The sequence below is a fragment of the Oncorhynchus kisutch genome, linkage group LG30 (genome assembly GCF_002021735.2).
Source record: "Oncorhynchus kisutch isolate 150728-3 linkage group LG30, Okis_V2, whole genome shotgun sequence".
Lineage (NCBI taxonomy): Eukaryota > Metazoa > Chordata > Actinopteri > Salmoniformes > Salmonidae > Oncorhynchus > Oncorhynchus kisutch.
In genome coordinates this window covers 45,530,241-45,553,676 of record NC_034203.2, presented here as the reverse complement: position 1 = coordinate 45,553,676, position 23,436 = coordinate 45,530,241, and the positions used below count along the sequence as shown (strand labels likewise).

At 43.0% G+C, this 23,436-nt stretch overlaps 1 protein-coding gene across 8 annotated transcripts; it reads left to right on the top strand.

Moving 5' to 3' along the window:
• The first annotated feature begins 142 nt into the window (after nucleotides 1-142).
• LOC109883250 (far upstream element-binding protein 1-like) lies at nucleotides 143-23,250 on the top strand. Of its 8 annotated transcripts, XM_020475277.2 has the most exons (19): nucleotides 143-290; nucleotides 3,123-3,216; nucleotides 3,895-3,957; nucleotides 4,584-4,619; nucleotides 5,112-5,207; nucleotides 5,326-5,397; nucleotides 5,503-5,560; nucleotides 5,877-6,144; nucleotides 6,328-6,441; nucleotides 8,250-8,352; nucleotides 9,509-9,760; nucleotides 12,434-12,594; nucleotides 12,837-12,985; nucleotides 13,638-13,714; nucleotides 13,916-14,041; nucleotides 14,645-14,719; nucleotides 15,203-15,265; nucleotides 16,976-17,142; nucleotides 17,562-23,250. In XM_020475277.2, the coding sequence occupies exons 1-19, from the start codon at nucleotides 201-203 to the stop codon at nucleotides 17,568-17,570; spliced, it is 2,073 nt and encodes a 690-aa protein (XP_020330866.1). In that variant the 5' UTR covers nucleotides 143-200; the 3' UTR covers nucleotides 17,571-23,250. The 8 variants fall into 8 exon arrangements, with proteins under 8 accessions (XP_020330866.1, XP_031665670.1, XP_020330869.1 ...); XM_031809810.1 differs by lacking the exon at nucleotides 3,895-3,957; XM_020475280.2 differs by lacking the exon at nucleotides 14,645-14,719.
• The last annotated feature ends 186 nt before the right edge of the window (nucleotides 23,251-23,436 follow it).

The window sequence follows — 23,436 nt, the reverse complement described above, 5'->3', positions numbered from 1 at the left end:
TCACATTGGAACCATTGGATGGTACAACCCAAATCCCGCCTTAGTCCTTGATCGACGTGTCAAACAGCCAGTTGCCTGTTCTGTCTGGACTCGCGAGATTTGTGTGGCCCTTTTCTGCTGTGTCACAACGCGAGACTCTTTTTCAACGAGAACGGCCATCTTCTCTCTCCGGGCTTGAGAAGACAAGTGTTACAACAGATATGGCTGACTACTCGAACGTGGCTCCGCCGTCGGGAAATGGCGCCGGAATGAACGACGCTTTTAAAGACGCACTTCAGCGAGCTAGACAGGTAAGATAAATAATATAATATAGCACACAGGGCGTCGAAATTGATAGTCGAGCGAAATGGAACTAAATCTAACCCAAACCTCAAGCTCGGCATGTTTCCAATTTGCGTCCTTCAGTGAAGGCTTCGAGTTGGCTGTCCCAACAAAGGAATGTATAACCTAGCTAGCTAGTCAGCTAATGAGGCAGGTATTGCTAGGTCATTTAGCGATACGTTTCAATTCATCGGTGAATTGATGAAGTACAGTTTTGATTACGTTGATTGCGGTTTCAATAAGTAGCTAACAAAACGATAACCAAGATAACGTCACACATCTAACGTTAGTTACGGTTACTATATGTGGCATTTTGGAAGCCCCCATCGTGCAGAAATACTGTTGCGTTGATGCTGTGGAGGTAGGTGAGGCCATGATACACTGGCTTATTTTTTTAATGAAATATTGCCTGACAATGGTTGCTGCGACTTTTTTTAACATTTGAAATGAGCAACTATTATATTTATGTTGATCTGCGGTGCCACATAGTGGGCAATTTCCTAGTGATCACAATCAGTGCAGATAATGGTCATGTGATCAGTCTAACGTTAATCTAACAAAAAATATTATAGGAAACATGGCGATTGTTTTTGAGCTGAAGCGAGAGAGAGTCACCTCCCCAACGTCAGAGTGAAATGTTGGCCATTCACTACAATATTTTTTACCATTATCCCTTAATACATAGTGTTCAATTTGTCATGCTTTAACAAACGAAAAATATCCACGGTGGTGCGCATGCTAATCGAAATCCATGCTTAGTCAATGGGACGAAGTCTAACTCGTTGGCTCGTTAGCTTTTACATTTCGTTGTTTTAAATCGGTTTTTTTTGTATCCTTAACCAGCCAGCTAACTAGATGAATACCATTTACACTGCCTAACTTCGGCGTGCAAAGTACAAAGTTACCTAAATATAGTTATCCTTCTGTATTCATTGACTTGACTAGCAGTAGGTTGAGTGGACGCCCAAGGCAGAGGCAACACACCTCTTTGTTGCCTGTTTGTTAGCTAATCAATTCCAGTAGCCTACATGTGTGGCAGTCAACAGACAACCAGCTTTTGGAGTTGAGTAAAAAAGATGGGGAAATCGAGTTATAAGTTGATATACGAAATATATTATTCATGTCCATGCTGCTCATTGCTCCAGTGTCATTATTCTCCATTGCCTGCAAAATTTCGTTAGAAATGGACATATAACTAGGAATGTGATGGATTGATAATAAAACAGTAGCAACCTATATGATATGTCTGTTTGTGTGCATTACCTTGAAATGTGTCCATCACATGTTTACCTAGCTCATTCCTTTACAATAGGAACAGTGGATTGGGGGGGGGTTCCTGGTTTGAAATGCCTGATTGCTAGGGTCATTTTAAGATTTTGGACATGCAAATCTGTTCTGCCATTTTGGTACAGTGACTCACTACCCAAACACAACTGGTTTCAAATGACCAAGAGATCTCATGTGATCTATCTAGTTGACGAACTGTGAATCGGACAGGGCTGATATAAGACCAAACATTTTGTTGAGTGACAAGTAGTTTAATTTTGGGAGCATGGGAAAAACCCTCAGATAATTGTAGTAATCATAGGGCATTGTTGAACTTAAAAAAAAAAAGCAAGTGAGAAGCAAGTGAGTGCAGATTCGTTAGCGGCGTTGTCGCACCTTTACATCAACGAAGACGTGTAATCTGGTCAAAAGACATGACTCATATTTCCAGAGCAACATTTCTCTTCCTATAGCGGATCGCATTTCACTTTCATAAACTCCACGTGAATCATTTGTTTACCCTTTATTCTGTCATTTTATTGGCAAGCTAGCTAAAACCCAGTTAACTTTGCCAGTATTATGCAAACATTTAGGGGCACAGGAAGAAAATAAAAGAGAGTATCTTCAGGACAGCACTGAATGAGTGATCAATCTCTTGAATGTTGTCACCATAAACCTGGACAGTGTACACTTTTCAATGTTATGCATCTCAAAAGGAAGCTTGTGATTTTACAATGTAGAAACGTAATATTAATAACCTAATATTCCTAAAATTGTAGCTTTTATAATGTATTTACTGTGTACATATTAGTTTCTATTGGACAACATGTGCTTCAAAGTAGCACGAATACAGGCCAAATCTCAATCGATAATTTTCTTTCTCTGGTGCTCCTAAGTTTTATGCGGCGCTTCTAACATTTTGGACTGCCGGTGCTACCAATTATTATTTTTATTTTACTGCCCTGGATGGAGGATATATGGGGTGGCAGGTAGCCTAGTTGTGTTAAGAGCGTTGGGCTAGTAACCCAAAGGTTGCTAGATTGAATCCCCGAGCTGACAAGGTAAAAGTCTGTCGTTCTGCCCCTGAACAAGGCAGTTAACCCACTGTTCCTAGGTAGTCATTGTAAATAAGAATTTGTTCTTAACTGACTTGCCTAGTTAAATAAACATCTATATTTACATCAATGGATAGGTAGACTCCAGCGTTCTCCTATGTGTATCATTCCTGTAAATCACACAAGCCCTACACATTTAAAATGGCTGTGTTCCTATGGGAATTTGTGCATGTTTAGTGCGTCATTCAAACAGTTTTAGAAACTTCAGAGTGTTTTCTGTCAACTGAGGAGCAGGCTGTTTACTCAGGGCACCTCTGGGCACCTTTCATCCAAGCTATTCAATACTGCCCCTGCAGCCATAAGAAGTTAACCTAGCCACATGCTAGCTAACATAACTCCATTGGAAACGAGCTAGCTACGGAAGTTGTGTTGTCGTGGAGCCATGTTTAGATTTGATTTTAATTCTTTGGGGTATTTCAGATCGCCGCTAAGATTGGTGGTGACGGCGTTCCCGCAGCGCCCTCGGGTAATGAGTTTGGCTACGGAGGCCAGAAGCGACCCCTAGAAGACGCCGGTGAGTACGGCACACTCATTTCATACCTCCGTATCTTCGTTGCTCCATCGTTTTCCTGTACTGTTATAGATTGGACTTGCATTTCTGATCCCCAAGTCTGGTCTGAGCTATTTTATTTTATTTTTTACATCATTGTCTAGAAAAGCATGTAATTACACATAAGACAAATCCATATGGATCTGGCAAAAGAACAGAAAAATAGACTTGTGTGTATGTTCTGTTTTTAATTTGCTTGGAATTTGTTAATTGTTTTGACATTTATGCTTTCCCAAATAGGCATGCATTGAGAATCCAGTCTTCGCACCTAGCTATGGTGTAGCTATAGAACTGGATACAACACTACTGTCCAGTATCAAAACGAAGCGTTGTTTATCCAATGTGTATAACGCAGATCTTAAAACAGGCTTCTGTTATCAGTTTAGCCTCTTGTAATCGCAGCTGAAACGGTCTGTGTGTTTGGGGTGGGGTCACCCATTTACAGAAACAAAAATGCTCTACTCTTAAGTAGACCAGGTCTCTTGAAAAATAGAATATTTCAATGAGACTAATCTGGGTAAAATAATACAAGTTTAAATAAAAAAAGCATCTGGTAAATGGCATAGGCCTGCATTGTATGGAGAAACCCAGGTGTTGCCAGTGTTGTGTATTACTGTTCCGTTCTGTCTATTCACTCTGTAGATGACTGTTGGACCAGTCTAAACAGTAGAACCCACCGGGAAGGGATGAACTCTCCTTTCTCAGGCATGGTCTCTTTTGATAAATAACCATTAGGCACTTAGGCCAACCATTTTTTATTATTTTTTTAAACCACACACATGTTGTAGTATGATCTAGAAAAGGCATTTTGTTATGGTGTGAAATGGCATGGGTGATCAATAGTATGAGATATTATATTTATATAGCCAAGTTAGTGTGTGGTTTTAGAAATGATATCCTCACTTTTTGGGTGGGTGATTAAAAAAATAAAAAATATTGTTCAATGCTGTTTATAGACTTGGCATAAAATGCTTGACTTAGTTTTTAGTAATAAATGACTTTAGGTGAGAGAGAATCACCTGTTCTGTATCATGTATAGTCAGATATGCTCAGTCGGTTCAGTTCCATGGTTTGATAGTGATGCATTTAGCAGGGGGATTGTATGTTATAATAAACCACTAACCTTGTTACTATTTTATATACATTAGTTGGGCCGCCTTGCGTTTATAGAAAATACTATGTCTGTGTGTGCGCCATGCTGCACAGGCATTACATGTAATGTCAAATGGCCATTTTTCTCACTCGAAGTAGGACGGTTGTAGCCCTGCTCTCAGCCCCAGTTCTGGGGACCCTCGGCAGTCCAATAACCCCGTCTCCTCTTCTCCTTACAGACCAACCAGAGACCAAGAAGGTGGCACCGAATGACCGTGAGTACCCGTTGCTCGCTGGCTGTTAAAGGAAAGGTATAGGATAGGCCCTTTTGTCTAGAAATAGCCACGGGTCCATATGGGTTTATTTGTGAGTCCCAAAAGGCACCCTGTTCCCTTTGCAGTGCACTACTTTGGACCTGGGTTTATGGGGGTCAGTGTACTGCTTTGGACCTGGGTTTATGGGGGTTAGTGTACTGTTTTGGACCTGGGTTTATGGGGGTCAGTGTACTGCTTTGGACCTGGGTTTATGGGGGTCAGTGTACTGCTTTGGACCTGGGTTTATGGGGGTCAGTGTACTGCTTTGGACCTGGGTTTATGGGGGTCAGTGTACTGCTTTGGACCAATCTAAGGGGTGCATTTGGGAAAGGGACTATGGTGCACCTGGACAGGGCCCCATTCTATACTCTCTTTTACTTGCCATGGGGGATAACTCAAATTTGATCAATTAGATTTCTTGTATCTCAATGTCTTTGGTTTCCTTTCTGGCAGCGTTCGCAGCAGCGATGGGAATGGGAGGAATGGGAGGTGGTGGACCACGGTCGTCATCAGAGGAGTTCAAGGTTCCTGACGGGATGGTTGGATTCAGTAAGTGTACACAAACACGCGCACACACCTTCCCTAGAGGAATGGTTGGGTTCAGGAAGTACACGCACAACGTGCAGATGGATTCTGGGGGTTGATTGCCAAATCTTTTGTACCCAAGTTATTGGAAGAGGAGGAGAACAGATATCCCGCATGCAGCAAGAGTCGGGATGCAAAATCCAGATCGCCCCCGGTAAGATTTCCCGATGTTATGACAGCGATTTCCTCATACTGTTTAATGGAGAGTTCTGCATGCTATCTCTCGTCTGAAACGCTTCTTCATTTCTCTGTATTCCAGACAGTGGAGGAATGCCTGATAGGTCAGTCACACTGACAGGATCCCCAGACTCAATACAGTAAGTATACAGCTCCTGTCGTCCTTTCTCTCGGCCCTCGATTAGCTTCACCCCAAACCCCCCCCCACCCCCCCGTTTTCTTACCCACATTCTCTGGTGACAAAAAAAGCCAGTACAACATTACATTAGTTAATAGATTAGTTCCATTATCATAGGTGTGGCCCTGAGAGACCATAGCTGACTGTCTTTGTCCCTGGTGTGTGTTTCCAGAGCTGCCAAGAGGCTACCTATGTGTCTAGGTAGTAGTTTTTTTTTTTTCGTAGGCCAACTGTCCATGCTCTTAGCTAATGGTAACCATGTTGCTGTCCCCAATCAGAGCTGCCAAGAGGCTGCTGACGGAGATCGTTGATAAGGGTCGTCCTACTCCAGCCTTCCACCACAACGACGCCGGTGGCCCCGGTATGTCTGTCCAGGAGATGCTGGTGCCTGCCTCCAAGGCTGGCCTGGTCATCGGGAAGGGAGGAGAGACCATCAAACAGCTGCAGGAGAGGGCCGGGGTCAAGATGGTGATGATCCAGGAAGGGCCTCAGAACACAGGAGCGGACAAACCTCTACGCATCTCTGGGGAACCTTTTAAAGTCCAGGTAAATGGATTCTCACTCCCTGAAGTTCAACAGAAATGTTGGAAGTGAAATGAGTCACTCAAAGAAATTGCAAACTACTCATAACTAAAGTTGCATGCTTATTTGCCAATGATATTATTTTTGGGGTAATTTCCTTGACTTTCTTCTCCTGTGTTTTACCCGGTTGACTGTCTGGTCCTTCAGCAAGCCAAAGACATGGTGATGGAGCTGATCAGAGAGCAGGGCTTCAGGGAGCAGAGAGGGGAGTACGGCTCCAGGATGGGTGGCGGCGGAGGAGGAGGAGGTGAGGGCCTGGATGTAAGTCAACAGTAACACTCATATTACACTGTCATGGAATCACAAGGAATCCAGAGTTAATGGTAGACTTGGCGGGTTGACGACGTCAGACTTGGTTTTCTCAAGGGTCACGCTGCTTTGTCGTATCTACAGGATTAAAACGGCCCTGTGCTTTAACTTCTTATGGTAATCCATTTACCTGGACTTGGGGAGAAAAAAACTGGGAAACTGCAGCGCGGCAAATTCAAATAATGATATGAAACATTCATTAAATCACACATGTAAGAAAGATACTCAATTAAAGCTACACTCGTTATGAATCCAGCCAATATGTCAGATTTTAAAAAGCTTTTCGGCGAGAGCATTAAGAAGCTATTATCGGATGATAGCCCTCCAGGATGACACTGGTACCAATTTTGCGACGCCTCCTTGGGTCTCCCGGTTGCGGCCGGCTACGACGCAGCTAACAAGTACTAAGTAATTCTCATGGAGAACACTAAATACATTGTGAGCATTTTGTGCAGTTTCTAACTCAAACTCCACAGTTTGTTGGAAGGCTTTTAATCCAGGAGGGCCTTCTCTGCTGGTACGGAGCACATGTCTGATTTTGGAAGAAGCTAACCACTTACCAAGATGGCTAACTAGCTACTAAATTAGAAAACCAAACTCATACCCTGACTACACCGCTCGCCGTCGCGAGCGAGAGCATTGCAAAATAAATGTAGGAATCTTGTGTTCATTTCGATTATTGCACCCGTCAATGAGCGTCTGCGTTGCCAAGGGCTAAAATAGAAGTCACTTCTATTTCTGATGCAGATTGCACTGCAAGTCCTGCCTCTCCCATCACCTCATTGGTTTATAGAAGCAGGTACACACGTACCATCTCCTCATTGGTTATACCCACGTGGGTGATTGAGTGACGAACTGTTGCCGGTTGTCGTGGTAATACTATGAAAGTTTACATGCCAATCACCATATAAGTTAAACGATGAAACTGCCTGGAAGGAGGTGAGGTGACATAAGATTTGGTAATTTTATGTGTGGATTAATTGTCGGAGTAGAGGACCTTGTGCATTTCAGGTAAAATAACAAGTGTTTATATCCCAGAACAAATTAGCTAGCAACAGCAAGCTACCTAAATAGGACAAATTAACGTTAGCTAGCAAGCGAGAGCTAACTAGCTAAATTGCCATGCATGTTTAATGCTTCTTGACCTGTCCCCAAATTTAATATCATTAGTTCAGAGTTTGTTTTGATATTTTAACCTGCGTGTCGTGATCACGTTTGGTGTGGGGGGGACAAAATAAATATATGCACTACGGTGCACGCGCGCAGCCGGTTTTGGTTCCGTGTTAAGAGCATTTAGAATATTTTAAACAGGTAACTTAATAGTAATATCTAGCTTGCAAACATTTTAGTTGTGATTTCCATACTGTATTTAGATCACATGGCTCTTGTTGAGTGTTTCACAATGCTCTGGTTTCTCGGCATGTGTTTGTAAACAAACACCACGTGATAAGGAACTACTGTTAGCTACATAATGAGACCGGTGAAATGGAGGCAATGTTATCTCCTCACGTATTGCCACAAGTTCACTGCAGAAATAACTGCAAATATAAACGAATAACTTATAAGAAATGTTATCGACGGTGTTGAAATAAAGGTGGCTTCTTCCAAATACCCCGGTATTGGGTATATACAGTATACCGCCCCAGCCTACAGGAGACTATGTAATGGAATGCTTTGTTTAATGTGCGTCTTCCCTCCCTCAGGTTCCTGTCCCCAGGTTTGAGTTGACCTCTAACCTGGCCTGTGTCCTTCCTCCTCAGGTTCCTGTCCCCAGGTTTGCGGTAGGAATCGTGATCGGGAGAAACGGAGAGATGATCAAGAAGATCCAGAGCGACACAGGAGTCAGGATCCAGTTCAAACCAGGTGAGACCTCACTGATAATAAGCATGTCTCAAATGGCACCCTGTTCCCTATATAGTGCACTGCTTTGAACCACTGCTTTGAACTTATGGGGCCCATTTTGTGATGCAACTAGTCTGTTACCTGAATGTAGACTGTTAGTGACGACTTTGACTTGATTGTCCAGTGATGAGGATAGTTACTATGACCTAACCTCTCGCCATGGCCATGCCCCCTTTGACCTGACCTCTCCCCATGGCCACACCACCCCTCCCCATGGCCACGCCCCTTTTGACCTGACTGCTCCCCATGGCCACGTCCCTTTTGACCTGACCTCTCCCCATGGCCACGCCGCCTCTCCCCATGGCCATGCCCCCTTTGACCTGACCTCTCTCCATGGCCACACAACCTCTCCCCATGGCTGTGCCCCTTTTGACCTGACTTCTCCCCATGGCCACACCATCTCTCCCCATGGCCATGCCCCTTTTGACCTGGCATCTCCCCATGGCCATGCCCCCTTTGACCTGGCATCTCCCCATGGCCACGCCCCTTTTGACCTGACCTCTCCATGGCCACACCATCTCTCCCCATGACCACGCCCCTTTTGACCTGACCTCTCCCCATGGCCACTGTCTCTCCCCATGGCCACGCCCCTTTTGACCTGACCCCTCCCCATGGCCAAACCATCTCTCCCCATGGCCACGCCCCTTTTGACCTGACCTCTCCCCATGGCCACCATCTCTCCCCATGGCCACGCCCCTTTTGACCTGACCCCTCCCCATGGCCAAACCATCTCTCCCCATGGCCACGCCCCTTTTGACCTGACCTCTCCCCATGGCCACACAATCTCTCCCCATGCCCACACAATCTCTCCCCATGCCCACGCCACCTGTTTCACTGCTGCTTTTATAAAAACAGACCCAGTCTCAATACGCTTCGTGGTTATTAAATGGTTGACTAGAGGGAGCGTATACGGACGCTGCCACTTACCAGGATTTAACTGCCAACCCTTATCGGACAATTCAAACTGATAAACTCAACTCCTTTAGGTGGAGGGGGAGGGCAACACAACTGAACTAAGGGAAAACACTGACCTCAACCCTAACCAGTTTTCTCTCCTCTTCGCCTCCCTCCCTACTTCATTCCCGCTTCTTCTCCTCCTCTCCCCCTTCCTCTCCAGACGACGGCAGTACCCCGGAGAGGATAGCCCAGATCGTGGGTCCTCCTGAGCAGTCCCAGCATGCAGCAGAGATAATCTCTGACCTTTTGAGGAGTGTCCAGCAGGGGGGGCCGGGCGGTCCTAACGGAGGGGGCAGGGGTAGAGGCAGGGGGGGTAACGGGGGTGGTAACTGGAACATGGGTCCTCCAGGAGGACTGCAGGAGTTCACCTTCACCGTCCCTACCATGAAGACTGGACTCATCATCGGCAAAGGTAGGTGAACTTAGACTGTCTGCGTCCAAATTGACACCCTGTTCCCTATATAGTGAACTTCTTTTGACTGGAAGGCCCTCACACTGATGTGGTGATGCCCGAGAAGCCGGTGCTTGGAAAGCATTCAGACTGTTACATTACAGCCTTATTCTAAAATGGATTACATTGTTTCCCCCCTCATCAATCTACAGAAAATATCCCATATTGACAAAGCCAAAAAAAAACGTTTAAAAAAAAAAATCTGTTTTAGAATAAGGCTGTAATGTAACAAAATATGGAGAAAGTCGAAGGGTCGGAAGACTTTCTGAATGCAGTGTATTGGCGCAGGTGTTGGTCTCAGGCCGGCAAACTGTGCCAATATATCTTCCAAACTTTGGCTTCGATGGCATCACTTTTATACAACTAGTTACCAACATAATTGATGTTTTTATTTACAATTTTTAAAATTAATATATTTATATTAGTTCATTCTTCCACAAGATCTATTCCCGACACAAATCGAGGTTTACTATTCGTTCATTCTATCGGTCCGGATGCTGGAGACTCGACCCAGTCGTTCAGTCTTTTTGTTCTGTATCTATGGACGAGGCCCAGTCGTTCTTTCTAAATGTTCCATTGCCATACTGGCGGGCAACTGTCTTATCCCTTGCTCTCTAACTAGCCAACTACGGCTAACTTAGTCACGTTAAAGTGCTGCCAGAATAACAACGAAGTAGCTGCATTTGTTTAAGCTGTTTTCTAGTGACATTTATTTGGAAAACATCCATAACAATGAGCTAATGATGTGCTGTTTCACCAGGCATATAGAATACGTCCTCAGGACACTGTTGTTCAGAGGAGCTAGCCAACAACACAGCTAACACAATCACTTCAAACTGAATCAGGACACTGTTGTTCAGAGGAGCTAGCCAACAACACAGCTAACACAATCACTTCAAACTGGTGCTGGAAAGACTGCAAAATAGCTGCACTTTGTTTCATTTGACGTGTTTTCTATTGATGTTTCTATCGATTTATAAATTAGGCTGATTCGTGATTTCGACTGGCTGAGAAATGCTACCTTTCATCCTGACTGGTCATTATTGTTGTATCTGAGGGGTGATAGAGACTGGTTTTTACACCAAGTTAACAGTTATCTGTAGGAGGAAGGTATATAGGAAGCTTGGAATGTGTGTGTGTGGGGAAGCGATGACACATGGCAGGCGTTGATAAGGAGAGAGAGAGAGAGAGAGAGAGAGCCATGGATTAGTGATTAGGGGAGGTTGAGGTCAGGTCACGTTAAGGGAGGAATAAAAGTTTATAGCCCGTATCTCTTAGTGTCCTGCTTAGCAGTAAAGATCAAATGTTTGTACAGATGTGTAGGAGGAGACTCAGCCCAGGAGGAAGGGTTAAATGTTAGTGCTTGTGTTAATGTTTTTGTTTTTTCTTGATACACCTGGATTGATCCTCTGGGAGAAAGAACTTGGTGAAGGTTTCATAGTGAAAGTTGAGTGTTTGACTCGACTAGAAGCTAACACTCTGGGGGCAGCTGGAGATTGAATTTGTGGATTTTGAAGCAATGTTGCAAATGTCGGACAGACAGACCGCAGGGTTTATACACATCTCCACTGTTGGAAACTACATGGTAGTCTAAAAGGAATGAGAATGTCGAGACGCTTTTTATAGTGGACAAGAAGCTTATAAATTGCCTGGCTGGGCTGATGAGTGGATTGCGCAGTCAGATGGAACCGAGTAAATAGCCATTTTAACATCACAGATTTAGCCGGTGGTAATTTGTGGAGTAGACACTGGCTGGAATGCGGTTTAAACCAATCATGGGGCCAACGCTGCTAAATAGTTGCCCTCATTCCCCCACAAACATTATCAGTGGCAAAGAGGTCCTCTAAAATTTGCTGTCGGTCACAGCCACTATAATTCTGTATTGTGATGCTTGGGCTGGTATTACATCGTTGGTAAAATGTTGGTTTTGTGACAACCTCATTGTAAGAAAATGTCTATTTTCAGACTTGACTCAGGTTTCTCTTTTCTCCCGAAGACTCTTCATATCAGTGGTCAATGCCAAGTCATTAAACCTTGTCTAAGTTGTTAGGTTGTAATTCTCAGAGTAAAACACTCAACGGACATTATGACAGCTTAACCAAGTTGAATTATTTCCAGACTGTCTAATGCAGCTGCATTAGACAATCACACCTAGCACCTATATTTAACCCATCCTCCTAGGCTGTCTCCTCATCTGAACAAACATCAGTCTTTACTGGGCAGGACACGAGTGATACGGGCCATACACTTTTATTTCTCCCTTACCGTGACCTAACCTAACCCCCACACACACACGCACACACACAACATTAAACAAACATACAGTACAACAATTACATATTACATTAAAAACACAAACATCTGGCCTTAAAAATTACACTCTGTGATATATACATCGATCAAGTGTTTAAACTCCACCAACGAAACTAGATCATCACATTTTAAAACGAACGGCTTTATCATATAAAAATATCAGTAATGTTAGGGAACCAAGTATCAGAATCTGGCCTGGTTCCATTTAGTAGCCTTGGGTCATGTTCATTAGGGACCAAGAGGAAGGACCAAGCTCGCACATTCTCTTCTGGAAATGGACTTTCTCTGGTTTAGTCTGAACAATCCTCTGTCCCTCTCCAGGAGGAGAGACCATCAAGGGCATCAGTCAGCAGTCTGGAGCGCGTATTGAACTCCAGAGAAATCCTCCCCCCAACTCCGACCCAAACATTAAGATGTTCACCGTCCGAGGATCTCATCAACAGATAGACTACGCACGGCAGCTGGTCGAGGAGAAGATCGGGGTGCGTGGTTTTCAGTGTTTATTTGTCTGTAGTAGTAATGATACTCATCTCAATCACTAGACAGTAGTGTAGCAGTTTAGTGGATCATGTTTTTATATTTAGCCAGAAACACTGTGAGCCTGCTCATCTTTATCTTCACACATTCTCAACTTTCTACAGCCATTGCCTTTATCATGTCTTCTAATTCTGTATCCCAGTATGTTGTTTGACACCCTACACTCAATGTTCCCCTCCCTCCCCAGGGTCCAGTCAGTCCAATGGGTGGTCCCCAAGGTCCTCCAGGCCCCCACGGAGGTCCGTCTCCCCACGGCCCCCCCGGTCCTCCTGGGCACCCTGCTCAGATGGGCCCCTACAACCCCGGCCCCTACAACCAGGGACCACCAGGACCACAGTAAGGAGACTTCTGAAGCTTTTCGCTGATATTTAAAAAGCCATTTCTCCCACACCAATATTTACATCTCGTGCTGTTTATTGGTTTAGTCTTAGGCATTTCATTTAACAGAAACCACGTTAAAAAAAAGACTTCATGGATGGCAATGATATTTCACAAGCAAAGTAGGCTGAATGAGTGCATTAAAGTTGCACCGTGCAGAAATTTCTCTGCCATTTCCTGGTTGCTGAAACTCAAGTAGTTTCAGTTTGTCAAAATAAGCAAGTGTAGAGAATCATTGTACCATCTAAATGGCGGCGAAATATATTTTTCATAACCAAAAATATAGTTTCTTCAGCTGTTTGAAGCTGGTGTACAAAAATCAGAAAGTAAAAGACACAAACTAAACTTAAGAATGGGAGTATAGAAATAGAACACATTGCTACTTAGACTCCCTTTCAAGTAGAATCACAGATCTAGATCTCAGATTTCTATGTGCATGTGGTCAGGTCTCCTAAAAAGTCACATTGTCACTTAAAAAATATATATATTTAGCTTTTATGAAATACAATTAAATCGGAGAACCTCAGATTTGATACAGAAGTTTTTCATATCACATGTATTATAGTTTGTTGTTACTAGCCAGCGTTTTGATTTTTTTTCGCCTCCTCAGTGGTCCTCCGGCTCCCTACCAGCCTCAGGGTTGGGGCAACGGCTTCCCTCACTGGCAGCAAGGACAGCCTGATCCTGGTAAGATAACACCATCCAATATAATAATCTATTGAGAAATGGATGCATTTGCCTGGTTAAATAGATTGAACATTGTTACTGTAGTTGAGACAATCTGTTTAGGTTATTGGCTCTGTTCTGCAAGGCGCTAAGTGAAGACATGTTATGTCCTGTATCAGTATATCAACGGGGAGACGTATCTAATGTGTGTGTTGGTTGTAGGTAAAGCTGCAGCTGATGCCAACGCAGCGGCCTGGGCAGCGTATTACTCCCAGTACCAGCAGCAACCCCAGGCCCCCATGACGCCCACCGGCGGTGCCCCTGGCACCACACAGGCCAACGGGCAAGGTAACCTGGCCCCCCCCTCCCCCATCACAGCCTCTGGTTCTCTGCTGGGATGTATTCACTATGAACCAAACAGAAACAATTGGAATGAAACAGGCAGGAACATACCTCAATTTGTCCAATAGAAACATTATTTTCTGTTGCCAAACCGTTAGTGTGCACTAATGAATACAACCCAGGTAACCTCTGCATGGTCTGTAGACACCTCGACTAAGACCGGGATTCATTCAGAGTGCCTTCTGACGCTGCTGCAGCACTGAACTACAGACAAGGCACCTTTTTCTTTTGTTCCTAAAGAGAATTTAGCAGAGAATGCTGTTATGGATAAAGGTTTTTAGATGTCTGCATAAGTGTCAGTTACACTTGTGTTTGCTCAATGTACTACAGCTTGAATCCCAGCCTAACAGTCTTGCCTGTGTAGTAAGTGCTTAAAAACATGGCGCCTTCTAATTATTATTATTATTTTTTTTTAAACCTCGATGGACAGAGTAGCTTTGATTTTCCTCGTCTCTGATATCAGAGCAGAGCGCCCATAGCGGGGTGGAGAACTAACTATGGTCAAGTCTCAGAATGCTTCTCAATACTATATTGTACCATTTTTAACAGGTGACCCCAAGGGACCTGGGCATACTGGGCAGGCCGATTACTCCAAGGCCTGGGAGGAATATTACAAGAAAATGGGTATAAACATAAATGTGTTTTGCCAAGCTTCAGTTCTGAGTCTCTTTTTGTTGTTCCAACTAATTGAGGATCAGTGGAAACAGCTATGGGGCTCTGAAATGGCAACTACAATCAAATAAAACATAACGTTTTTTTGGGGGGGGTGGCTGTGATTGCGATGTCTTGAGGCGTGGTTCACTGGTTGCCGTGACCATTTGTGTTTGTTAACCGGTTGGTTGGTTTTCAAGCCCATGCTGTTTAGACTGGTTTTTGTATTGGTCTTCTTTAATCCAGCTACATGACAGACAACAAACAATACCCTTTTGTTTTATTAGACTGGCTTATTTCCTCTGCACCTCCATACTGTTGTCTTGTCCACCTCTTACCTGCTCATTGTGCGACAACTACCGCTGTGACTAGCTCGTGAAGGAACATAGCTTTATGTTGACTCTTTGAGTTGAAGGTTTTTCTGTTGTGACTAAAGCATTGTTTTATCATTTCCAGGGCAGCAAAGTCAGCAACCACAGGACTACACCAAAGCCTGGGAGGAGTACTACAAGAAACAAGGTGAGACCACTGCAACTCAAACCTGTTAAAATGTTTAAACTTGTCCTTGTTGCGGGTTTAGTTAGGCACAGATGATGTGGGTATCTGTGTCCCTACTCAGCTCTCTCTCTAGTAGAGTGTCTGTAGCCACAGCTGCCCCAGAGCAAAGCAGAAGGTTTCTGTCCCGCCACCCAGAGAACCAGTGGAGGGTTCGTTCCCCTTCTCACAGTCGTATCAATGTAGTTGTTTCTAAAAAATAAACTTTTCCTTTAGTATCCCAACCGTTTGACTGATCTCGTGTAGACCTGGTTCAGTTTGGTAGCTGCTGGCACAACTCCAAATCAATGTTTATTTTTGTAGTACACCGATTTGCAGGTGTCTTGTAAGGCTTGTTCCTAGCTCCAACACAGTAGTAGTAGAAACATTCAGAACTATCAGAAGGAGCCAGGTCGGCCCCATACGGCCCGCGGTCCTTCAACTAAGGGTGTGACGACATTTTTCTTAATGTTTAAACAGCCATTAAAAAAATAAATAATAATAATAATTCTGTTGAAACAATATCAAGGAATCCTATAATGAATTCACAATGCAGATATGGTCCTGCTTATGACAGCCAGGGGGCGATGTAGTTCAATCTACTGCACTCCTGGCTACTGTTTTAGGTTCTCTGCTGTGTGCCTCTACTCCATGTGGTCAGTACAAGTGTCTTCGTGTCCCACTTCTCATCAATGTGATGGCTGGTAGCAGCGCTGCATGACAGCATGGTCATAGCTATCCAACCTGTTAACACCACATATGGTGTTGGAAATCTGGCGCTTTGTACATGCAGAGCAATCGTTTCTCCATCCCAGACGGTCATGGTTTTTCAACGTGGGGTCTTATAGTGTGGTTCTAGATATGCCTTTAGGTTATTGAAACAGACATCTACCATTCTGACAATGGCTGCATATCAAATGCAATAATTTCTGTATTCGGCTTTGTGATTGTATTACCCTTTTAGTGTGAAGGGCCCCGTCTGTCTGGCGACCTGCGCTGCTGCCCACTCCCATTCAGATTGTTAAGCATTGCGTCTGTACTGGGTCTAGAGATGAAGTCCTCCATGTAAACATTGCGTCTGTACTGGGTCTAGAGATGAAGTCCTCCATGTAAACATTGCGTCTGTACTGGGTCTAGAGATGAAGTCCTCCATGTAAACATTGCATTTCATCATCTGTTTCCCCTATATGAATTTAGCTGTGGTGGGCCACCACTCAAATATGATTATTACATTTTTATTTTTTGGGGGGATGGTTAAACATTTTCATTTTAGTAACTCTGATGAAGTAACTATATTACCATAATATAAACTAGTCCGGGAGATTCTAAAATTGCAGTAATGACATGGTGCCCCATTTGATTTTGTTAGCATGTTTAGTCACTCAGATAGCATAAGAACACGGTATAAAGCCCCCTGACAAAATGTGTAGAATTCTAGGAAATTGGGTTTAAAACAGCAATACATCTCTGCGGCCCAAAGGGTCTCCAGATTTTTATTTTTTATATAATTTAACCATCGCAATATAGTTTAAATGTTCACACCCCGTGTCTCAACTCATCGTTGCCCCTCCCACTTGTCTGGTTGGGTGTAAACATTTAAAGTTTATTCACTAGACTGGCGTCAATGCCAATCCTTGTTTGTCCGAGTCAATGTGGTCTCATCCATGTTTCAAACCGTGTCCCTCCCTCCCCCAGGTCAAGCGGCCCCTCAGGCGGGAGCAGCACCAGGTGGTCAGCCAGCCGGTCAGCCAGCTGGTCAGCCGGACTACAGTGCTGCCTGGGCAGAGTACTACCGTCAGCAGGCTGCTTACTACGGACAGGGCAGCCCACAGGCCATGGGAGCACAGCCACAAGCACCTCAGGTACACCTCCAGTAAGACTTGTACCGTCCTACCCCCGGTTCCCGCTGTCTCCTCGCACCACCCTTGTTTGACTTCTCCACTATCTTTTCTGTTTCCTGTATTGTCGGTCTTGTCTTTAAAAAAAAAATGGCCGCCGAGACTGTAGCCTTCATTTCAACTCCCTTGCTGTGTTTTTTTTCTTTTTATAAAGCCCTGTCTCTAGCTCGTCTGTTTTTGTCGTTAACCCCGTTCCTTCCTCAAGGTGTTCTAGGGGGGAAGCAGAGGAGTCGGTGTGGCCCGCGAGAAGAAACTAAAGCTAGTTACTCTTCCCTCTCTTTTTTTAACATTTTAAAACAGGGTTAATATGATGTATGGAGACGCTGCGTCCGTGGGTTCTGCTGTTAACATGGCCTGTGTTTTTATGTATTTCTTCTGCACAGGGCCAGTAATGTGAAGTGGACATAAAGTAAATGCGACATTGTGGAAACAAAAACCCTTTGTTAAATGTGTTGGATGGTGCAGATGCCTTGAAGATCTTAATTTCCCCCTTTGGTTGGTTGTTTTCAAGTGTTTCACAATAATGTGATGGCAGCAGTCTACCCGGAGACACAAACCCTTCATCCTTTGCTATCTTTTTGGTTTTTCAACTTTTTTTTCTCCCCCTTGTAAATGAACGGTTTTGGGTTTTTAGTGAGGTAATTATATGTTCATTCCAGCCCCATGTATCTTCATGCTATGTGGTTCAAGAGCTCCTGTTATTTAGCTAGTTTACCATGGAAAATCATCTCCGTTTTTAAATAATATGCCTGTTGTGTTTTGCAATAAAACTAAGTGAAACCTCCTGTGTTGGTAAGTTGGGTTGGTAATAACTATTACAATATGAACTCGACTTCAAATCGTGTACTTTTTTTTTGTTTTTTTGTTTTACAATGTTCAGTTTCTCTCCAACTCTACACAGCTCCTGGTAACTTAGTACAATGTTTTTAGATGTGTCCTTCGCTCTGCCTTTTTGACTGGGGGGGGGGGGGGGGTCCAGTTTCGGTGTTCCCCAAGGTTCTGTTTTAGGACCACTATTGAATAGAATAATTTACCTGTCTTTACTCTTGGTTATTAGTCTTTTTGTTGTTTTTTCCCCTACCTCTCCGCCTGTATTATAGGACTAGACTGTTTCTTATACCATCATGTAGTATTAGTGGCATAATGTTATGATACATCTGGACTCATGCATTACCTGTAGTGTTTGGTTGTTGTGGCATCTCTGTCAAACAACTGATCGAATCTTGTCTGTTGTGTTGACTGGCTGGTTGAGAATGAAATGGTACCCTATTTCCTGTTTAGTGCACAAGGCTCCCTTAAATGTAGTGCTCTATATAGGGAATAGGGTGTCGTCATTGGAGACATCCTGAAGCCGACTTTGTTGAGGTAACGTTAGTGTGCTGCATTGTTTTCATATAAAAAGAGTAACTTCCTCCTTCACAGCCAAGCGTAGACAAGCGGTAAGCAAAGCAAGTATATATATATATGGAGAGAGAAATAATTTAATCCGAAATGTTCCTCAGAAAATGTGACTCTCACTGTCGACATGTTGCTTTAGTTTATTCTAGGTTTGTTTTTGCTGCTCCTTGTGTCTCTTCCAGGACAGGTAAACTGACGTGTTCTGCTGTATTGCATTGCATTCAAACGTTTGTTTCTCTCCCCACCCCCCCCCCCCTCTAAAATGTATACATTTCCTGGCCTTTTGATACTATAAAAGAACGTGACATGCAAAAGTGGTATTTTTTTATTTTTGCTCTGCCTATGCATTGTTCTGTTAGTTTACCCAACGGCTGGAACGTAGGTTGTCTGTAGGGCCGAGGGGTGGTCTGAGCTGGTCTGAGCGGTACCATCAGCCAACAGGGTTGACCTCTGACCTCCTACTCTGTAAGTACAATACTGTGACTATATATAACAAACCCAGTTATTTTCTGGCTGTCAATGTATTTCTTTGACTGATGATTATAAAACTTATTGTTTCTGTCAAATTGCATATTTTTCCTTAAAAAAAAAATACTGGGTAAGTATCAAAAGTTATGATAAAGTACAGTATCTTGGAATTGTCATTTAGAAATTATAACCATTTAACCATTTGGACATAGATTACATTGAATATTGCATTGTAGTTCAATCTAGGCTCTGTTTTTTTTTTAGGTAGGAAAGTGTTCTGTCATAATACCAGTCGGACTGTTCTGTTGGAACTCTGAACTGAAGGTTCTGTTCCTTGCGATGCAGAATGCTTTGCGCAGTGGTTCATTTAGGAATGTTAGAAATCGATAACGTGCTTGATTTTTTTAGGATGGATAATGGATAACAACAATCCGTTTTTTTTCAAGTGCCATTGCTTAGCCAGAACAGAGATGTAATTATGAATTTATTTCATCAATATTTGAAAAAGAAATGCCATTTGATAAGTCAAGAATTTAGTTACTATTAGATATGCATATTTTTTCACTGCAGTAATGGTGTGATTCAGTCTGAAATGTTCTAGCTTTCCCCCCCATAGTAGCATTTTGAAGTTGTTTCTATGCTGTTTATTGATGTCTCCAGCATGTTGGGTTGTCATTCAGTAGAATGTTCTACAAGTGCTTCTGATTTCTGAGTGATACAGTTATCCCATGGACGTTTCCCATTCTATTGCTATTGAGTGCTGTTCTGAAACAAAACCTATAAGGCTGTTTTGAACTGAAATGAGTGGCAAACGGTGCAAATATCATATGTGTGATCTTTGCAGTATCACTGTCATCCCAGACCTCGATCCCCTTAGGTTCTGCTGCGGTCACACAGGTAAGCGACCCTAAGGAAAACAGCTGTGTTCTGACCTATCATATACAGGATATATATTTACACCCAGATGGGGATCTGTTTTATACTCACTTGAATTTGCCTGATTTTATATTTCTGCTTACCTGTGCTGTGTAGTAACTCTAGCTGTGCTCCTGATATTAATGAGTCATGTCCAGGTAGGATTCGTAGTGATATCAACAGCTGTTTTTTTTGTTTGTTCATAGAGTATATTGATGATAGTGCTGTGATTTGATGGTGATTAATGATTTGCATGGTTTCAACATGAGTCGTATGGTTTGTTAAGGAGCGGCAACGTTTTTTTCCCCTCTTAGGCCAATTGCAATGTGGTTTGATGGCTTTTCCCACCTGACTTATCGTAGTACAATTTTGCAACAAAAAAAGCGTTCTCTCTACATGCTGTTTTAAGTTCTCATTTTCTGAGGTCATTTTGTTATTGATATAAACTATCGTGAGGCATATTATAACACATAACTTGGTAAGTCTCTGCAGTGTGATCTTTGATGCATAGAGCTCGAGCCCTGTACTTTTACATTACTATAAAACTGTAAACAGGCAACTCGGTCTGTCATAAAGCCAGCCCTATGTGCATATATATATATGCGTACGTATTAGTAAGTCTACAAACGTTTATGAAAGTACACCTGCATATGATGCTCAATGCTGTTCAACTGACTCATTGGTGTTGACTGAAAGCTGTGAACTTGAATATGCATTCTATATTGCCGCTGCCACAGTGCTGTAATGGTGTTCTCATAAAACCCTGCTGCCTGCCTCCTTCCACCTCTCACTCAGATGCTGTTGGAAGCCAGAGAAGGTTCTAGAAGCCAGCGTAGGTTCTAGATTCAGGAACAGGAACCTGTAAGTTTGTCCCTACCGTAAAGGAGACTACTCTGAGAGGCATCCTTTGAGGCTGATGATCAAGGTGTAGGTGACCATTCGAGAGCGAGTTCCAGATAAGGTAAACAAAGCAATGAAATACATAATTGTGTGATTTGCTCAAGTTTACCATGCTGTTTGCTAGTTAGGGCTGTATTATTAGTCCAGGTTTCCCCTCGTCTCGTTCTAAAAAAATTTTTTTAAAGGTAACATGTCGTACAATTATTGCAAGTTGTCTAACTGAACTGATGTCTAGTGTTTCTCCACATGTTTTCATGATGATTCTATTGAATGCCTTCCTTTGCCCGCTCACCCGCTGGGTTGTGTCCCAAATAGAACCCTATTCCAGACAGTGCCCTGTAGGCTCTGGTCTAAAGTAGTGTACTAGAAATGCCATAGGGTTCCATTTGGGATGTAGCCACTGTCATAACTAGGCCTTGTTGCATAGTTACCAATGCTTGTCATCAGGATTCTAAAGTGTCTGCCATTTTTGGTTGCAAATGCTCCTAGATATTTTGTTGTGCAACCTGACTGGTTTTATTTTGGGTGCACCAGTGTGACCAGGTAAATAATCGCCCAGATAATACTGGTCATTTTTTTTATTTGACCTCCTTATTTAACTAGGCAAGTAAGTTAAGAAAAAATATATATATATTTACAATGACGGTCAAACCCAATGGGAGTCCCATAGGGCGCCGCACAAATCACGGCAGGTTGTGGTACAGCCTGGAAACGAACCAGGGTCTGTAGTGACGAGATGCAGAGCCTTAGGCCGCTGCGCCCCTCGGAAGCTCTAAACTGGCCAGTTGTTTGAGTGCCCTGGAGGAGAAAGCAAGTGCAGATTCATACCATCTAAAGCCTACGTGTAAAGAATACGTCAGTGATTTCTATTTCTTGCACATTTCTGACGACCTAACGGCATGGCTGTCGGCTGCTTTGTGTAGCCAGGTAGATGCCCAAAAAGTAATTTCTAAATTTTCCAATAACTTTACAAATTAAACGTTAACTGCAACGTAGGCTTAACTGGCATCGTGATATAATGTCACGGTCTTTTGTTTTGCGAACTTTGCTATTGCATACAGTACAGTAGACACCGCCAGCCAAAACCCTTTTCAGGTGCGCAATTGAAATTATTAAGGGAAACTATACATATTTTCTTCCCCAGACTACTTAAGTGGGCTCCTGATCTAGTGTTAAGCATCGCTGTGGACTTAGAATATCCTATTTATTTTTGTGATTGAGTGAACCTTATTAAATAAGAAGGGGAGGGGGGGGTCCCACACAAGAGGTAAAGATTTTGGTGTCATGGCAAATGCATTGGCTAGTAAAAAAAACAAACATATAGCCATTTTTTTTTTTTTTTTTGGTGGACAACTTTTTTAGTCCCTGTTCATAAACCAGGTCGTGGGTCGTTCCAAAGCTGCTCACTGGTGTTTTTTAAAATATTTTTCTATTTGTATTTTTGTTTAGTCATGTTACCTCAGCCTAGCTAGCTAACAACCTGGTTACTTTACCAGTATATCAAACATCTGGGGGCACAGAGGGACAGGAAGAGTTAGCTTCTTCAGGAGATCATTGAATGACTTGACTTGCATGTCTCATCACGAACTTGATGCTCTTAAAGAGACAGTGTAGAATTTAATCATCTCAATAGGTAGTGCTTTGACACAATGTCGAAACCTAGTATTCCATAAATGACTAATCAATGGAAGGTTTTTCAATCAACATTTTCTTTCTACAGGGTTTAATATTAGTTTCTAGAGCTCAACAATGTGCTTCAAAAGTAGCTTGAATTAATTTAAAGCCCATTATGCTTCCTCAAACCAAAAAAATACAAATATTCTGGTGTGCCTAGATCATTTTAAGTTAGGAGCACCAGTGCTACCACTGTTAATTTAGACCCCAGCTAGAGAGTTAGATGAGATGTAACCAGGAATTGCTGCTTTTGTGTTTTTCAACCATTATGGCAGGAAATTGTAGTTGGCTGTTCTAGTTTTCACTTCATTCATGAGAACCCACATACCTCTGCTAGCGATTTTGCTATTCACGTTTTTTTCATAAATTAGTGTAATCTGTGTGTTAGATGCTCTGTCATCTCTGAGCAAAGTGTTTCAAGGAGTTTGGGGGCTAGGTGTCGTTTGGGGGCTAGGTGTCGTTTGGGGGCTAGGTGTCGTTTGGGGGCTAGGTGTCGTTTGGGGGCTAGGTGTCGTTTGGGGGCTAGGTGTCGTCTAGAAGACTAAATCAGAAGGGAGAAATATGGAGCATGCCTTAGAGGTAAACAAATTGAAACATGTTTCTTGTGATGCCTTAATATTATCAAATGTATATTTTTTTTGGTTTTGTTTCCTGTCTTTATGAAATGACTGTTCTGCATCTTTGTTGCCCTGTCCAGTAATAAAGTTGTAACATTTAGCCATCGTGTCTGTTCCTTGTTTGAAGTTACCGATACTAAACACTTATATTCCTGGTTTGTCTGGGAACAATTCCCAAATGAACACACCTGTGTGCATTTTTACCACTGACAATAATTGTTTATGCTGCATGAAGTTCTCTGTACAGGATGGGACCTGCTTTCCTGGGTGCTGCACACATGGGGGG

Coding starts and splice junctions, on each gene's coding strand:
- LOC109883250 (XM_020475276.2), top strand. CDS start 201: ATGGCTGACTACTCGAACGTGGCTCCGCCGTCGGGAAATGGCGCCGGA. Junction 9,761..12,433: donor TGGACTCATCATCGGCAAAG/GTAGGTGAACTT, acceptor GTCCCTCTCCAG/GAGGAGAGACCATCAAGGGC. Junction 12,986..13,637: donor CAGGGACCACCAGGACCACA/GTAAGGAGACTT, acceptor TCGCCTCCTCAG/TGGTCCTCCGGCTCCCTACC.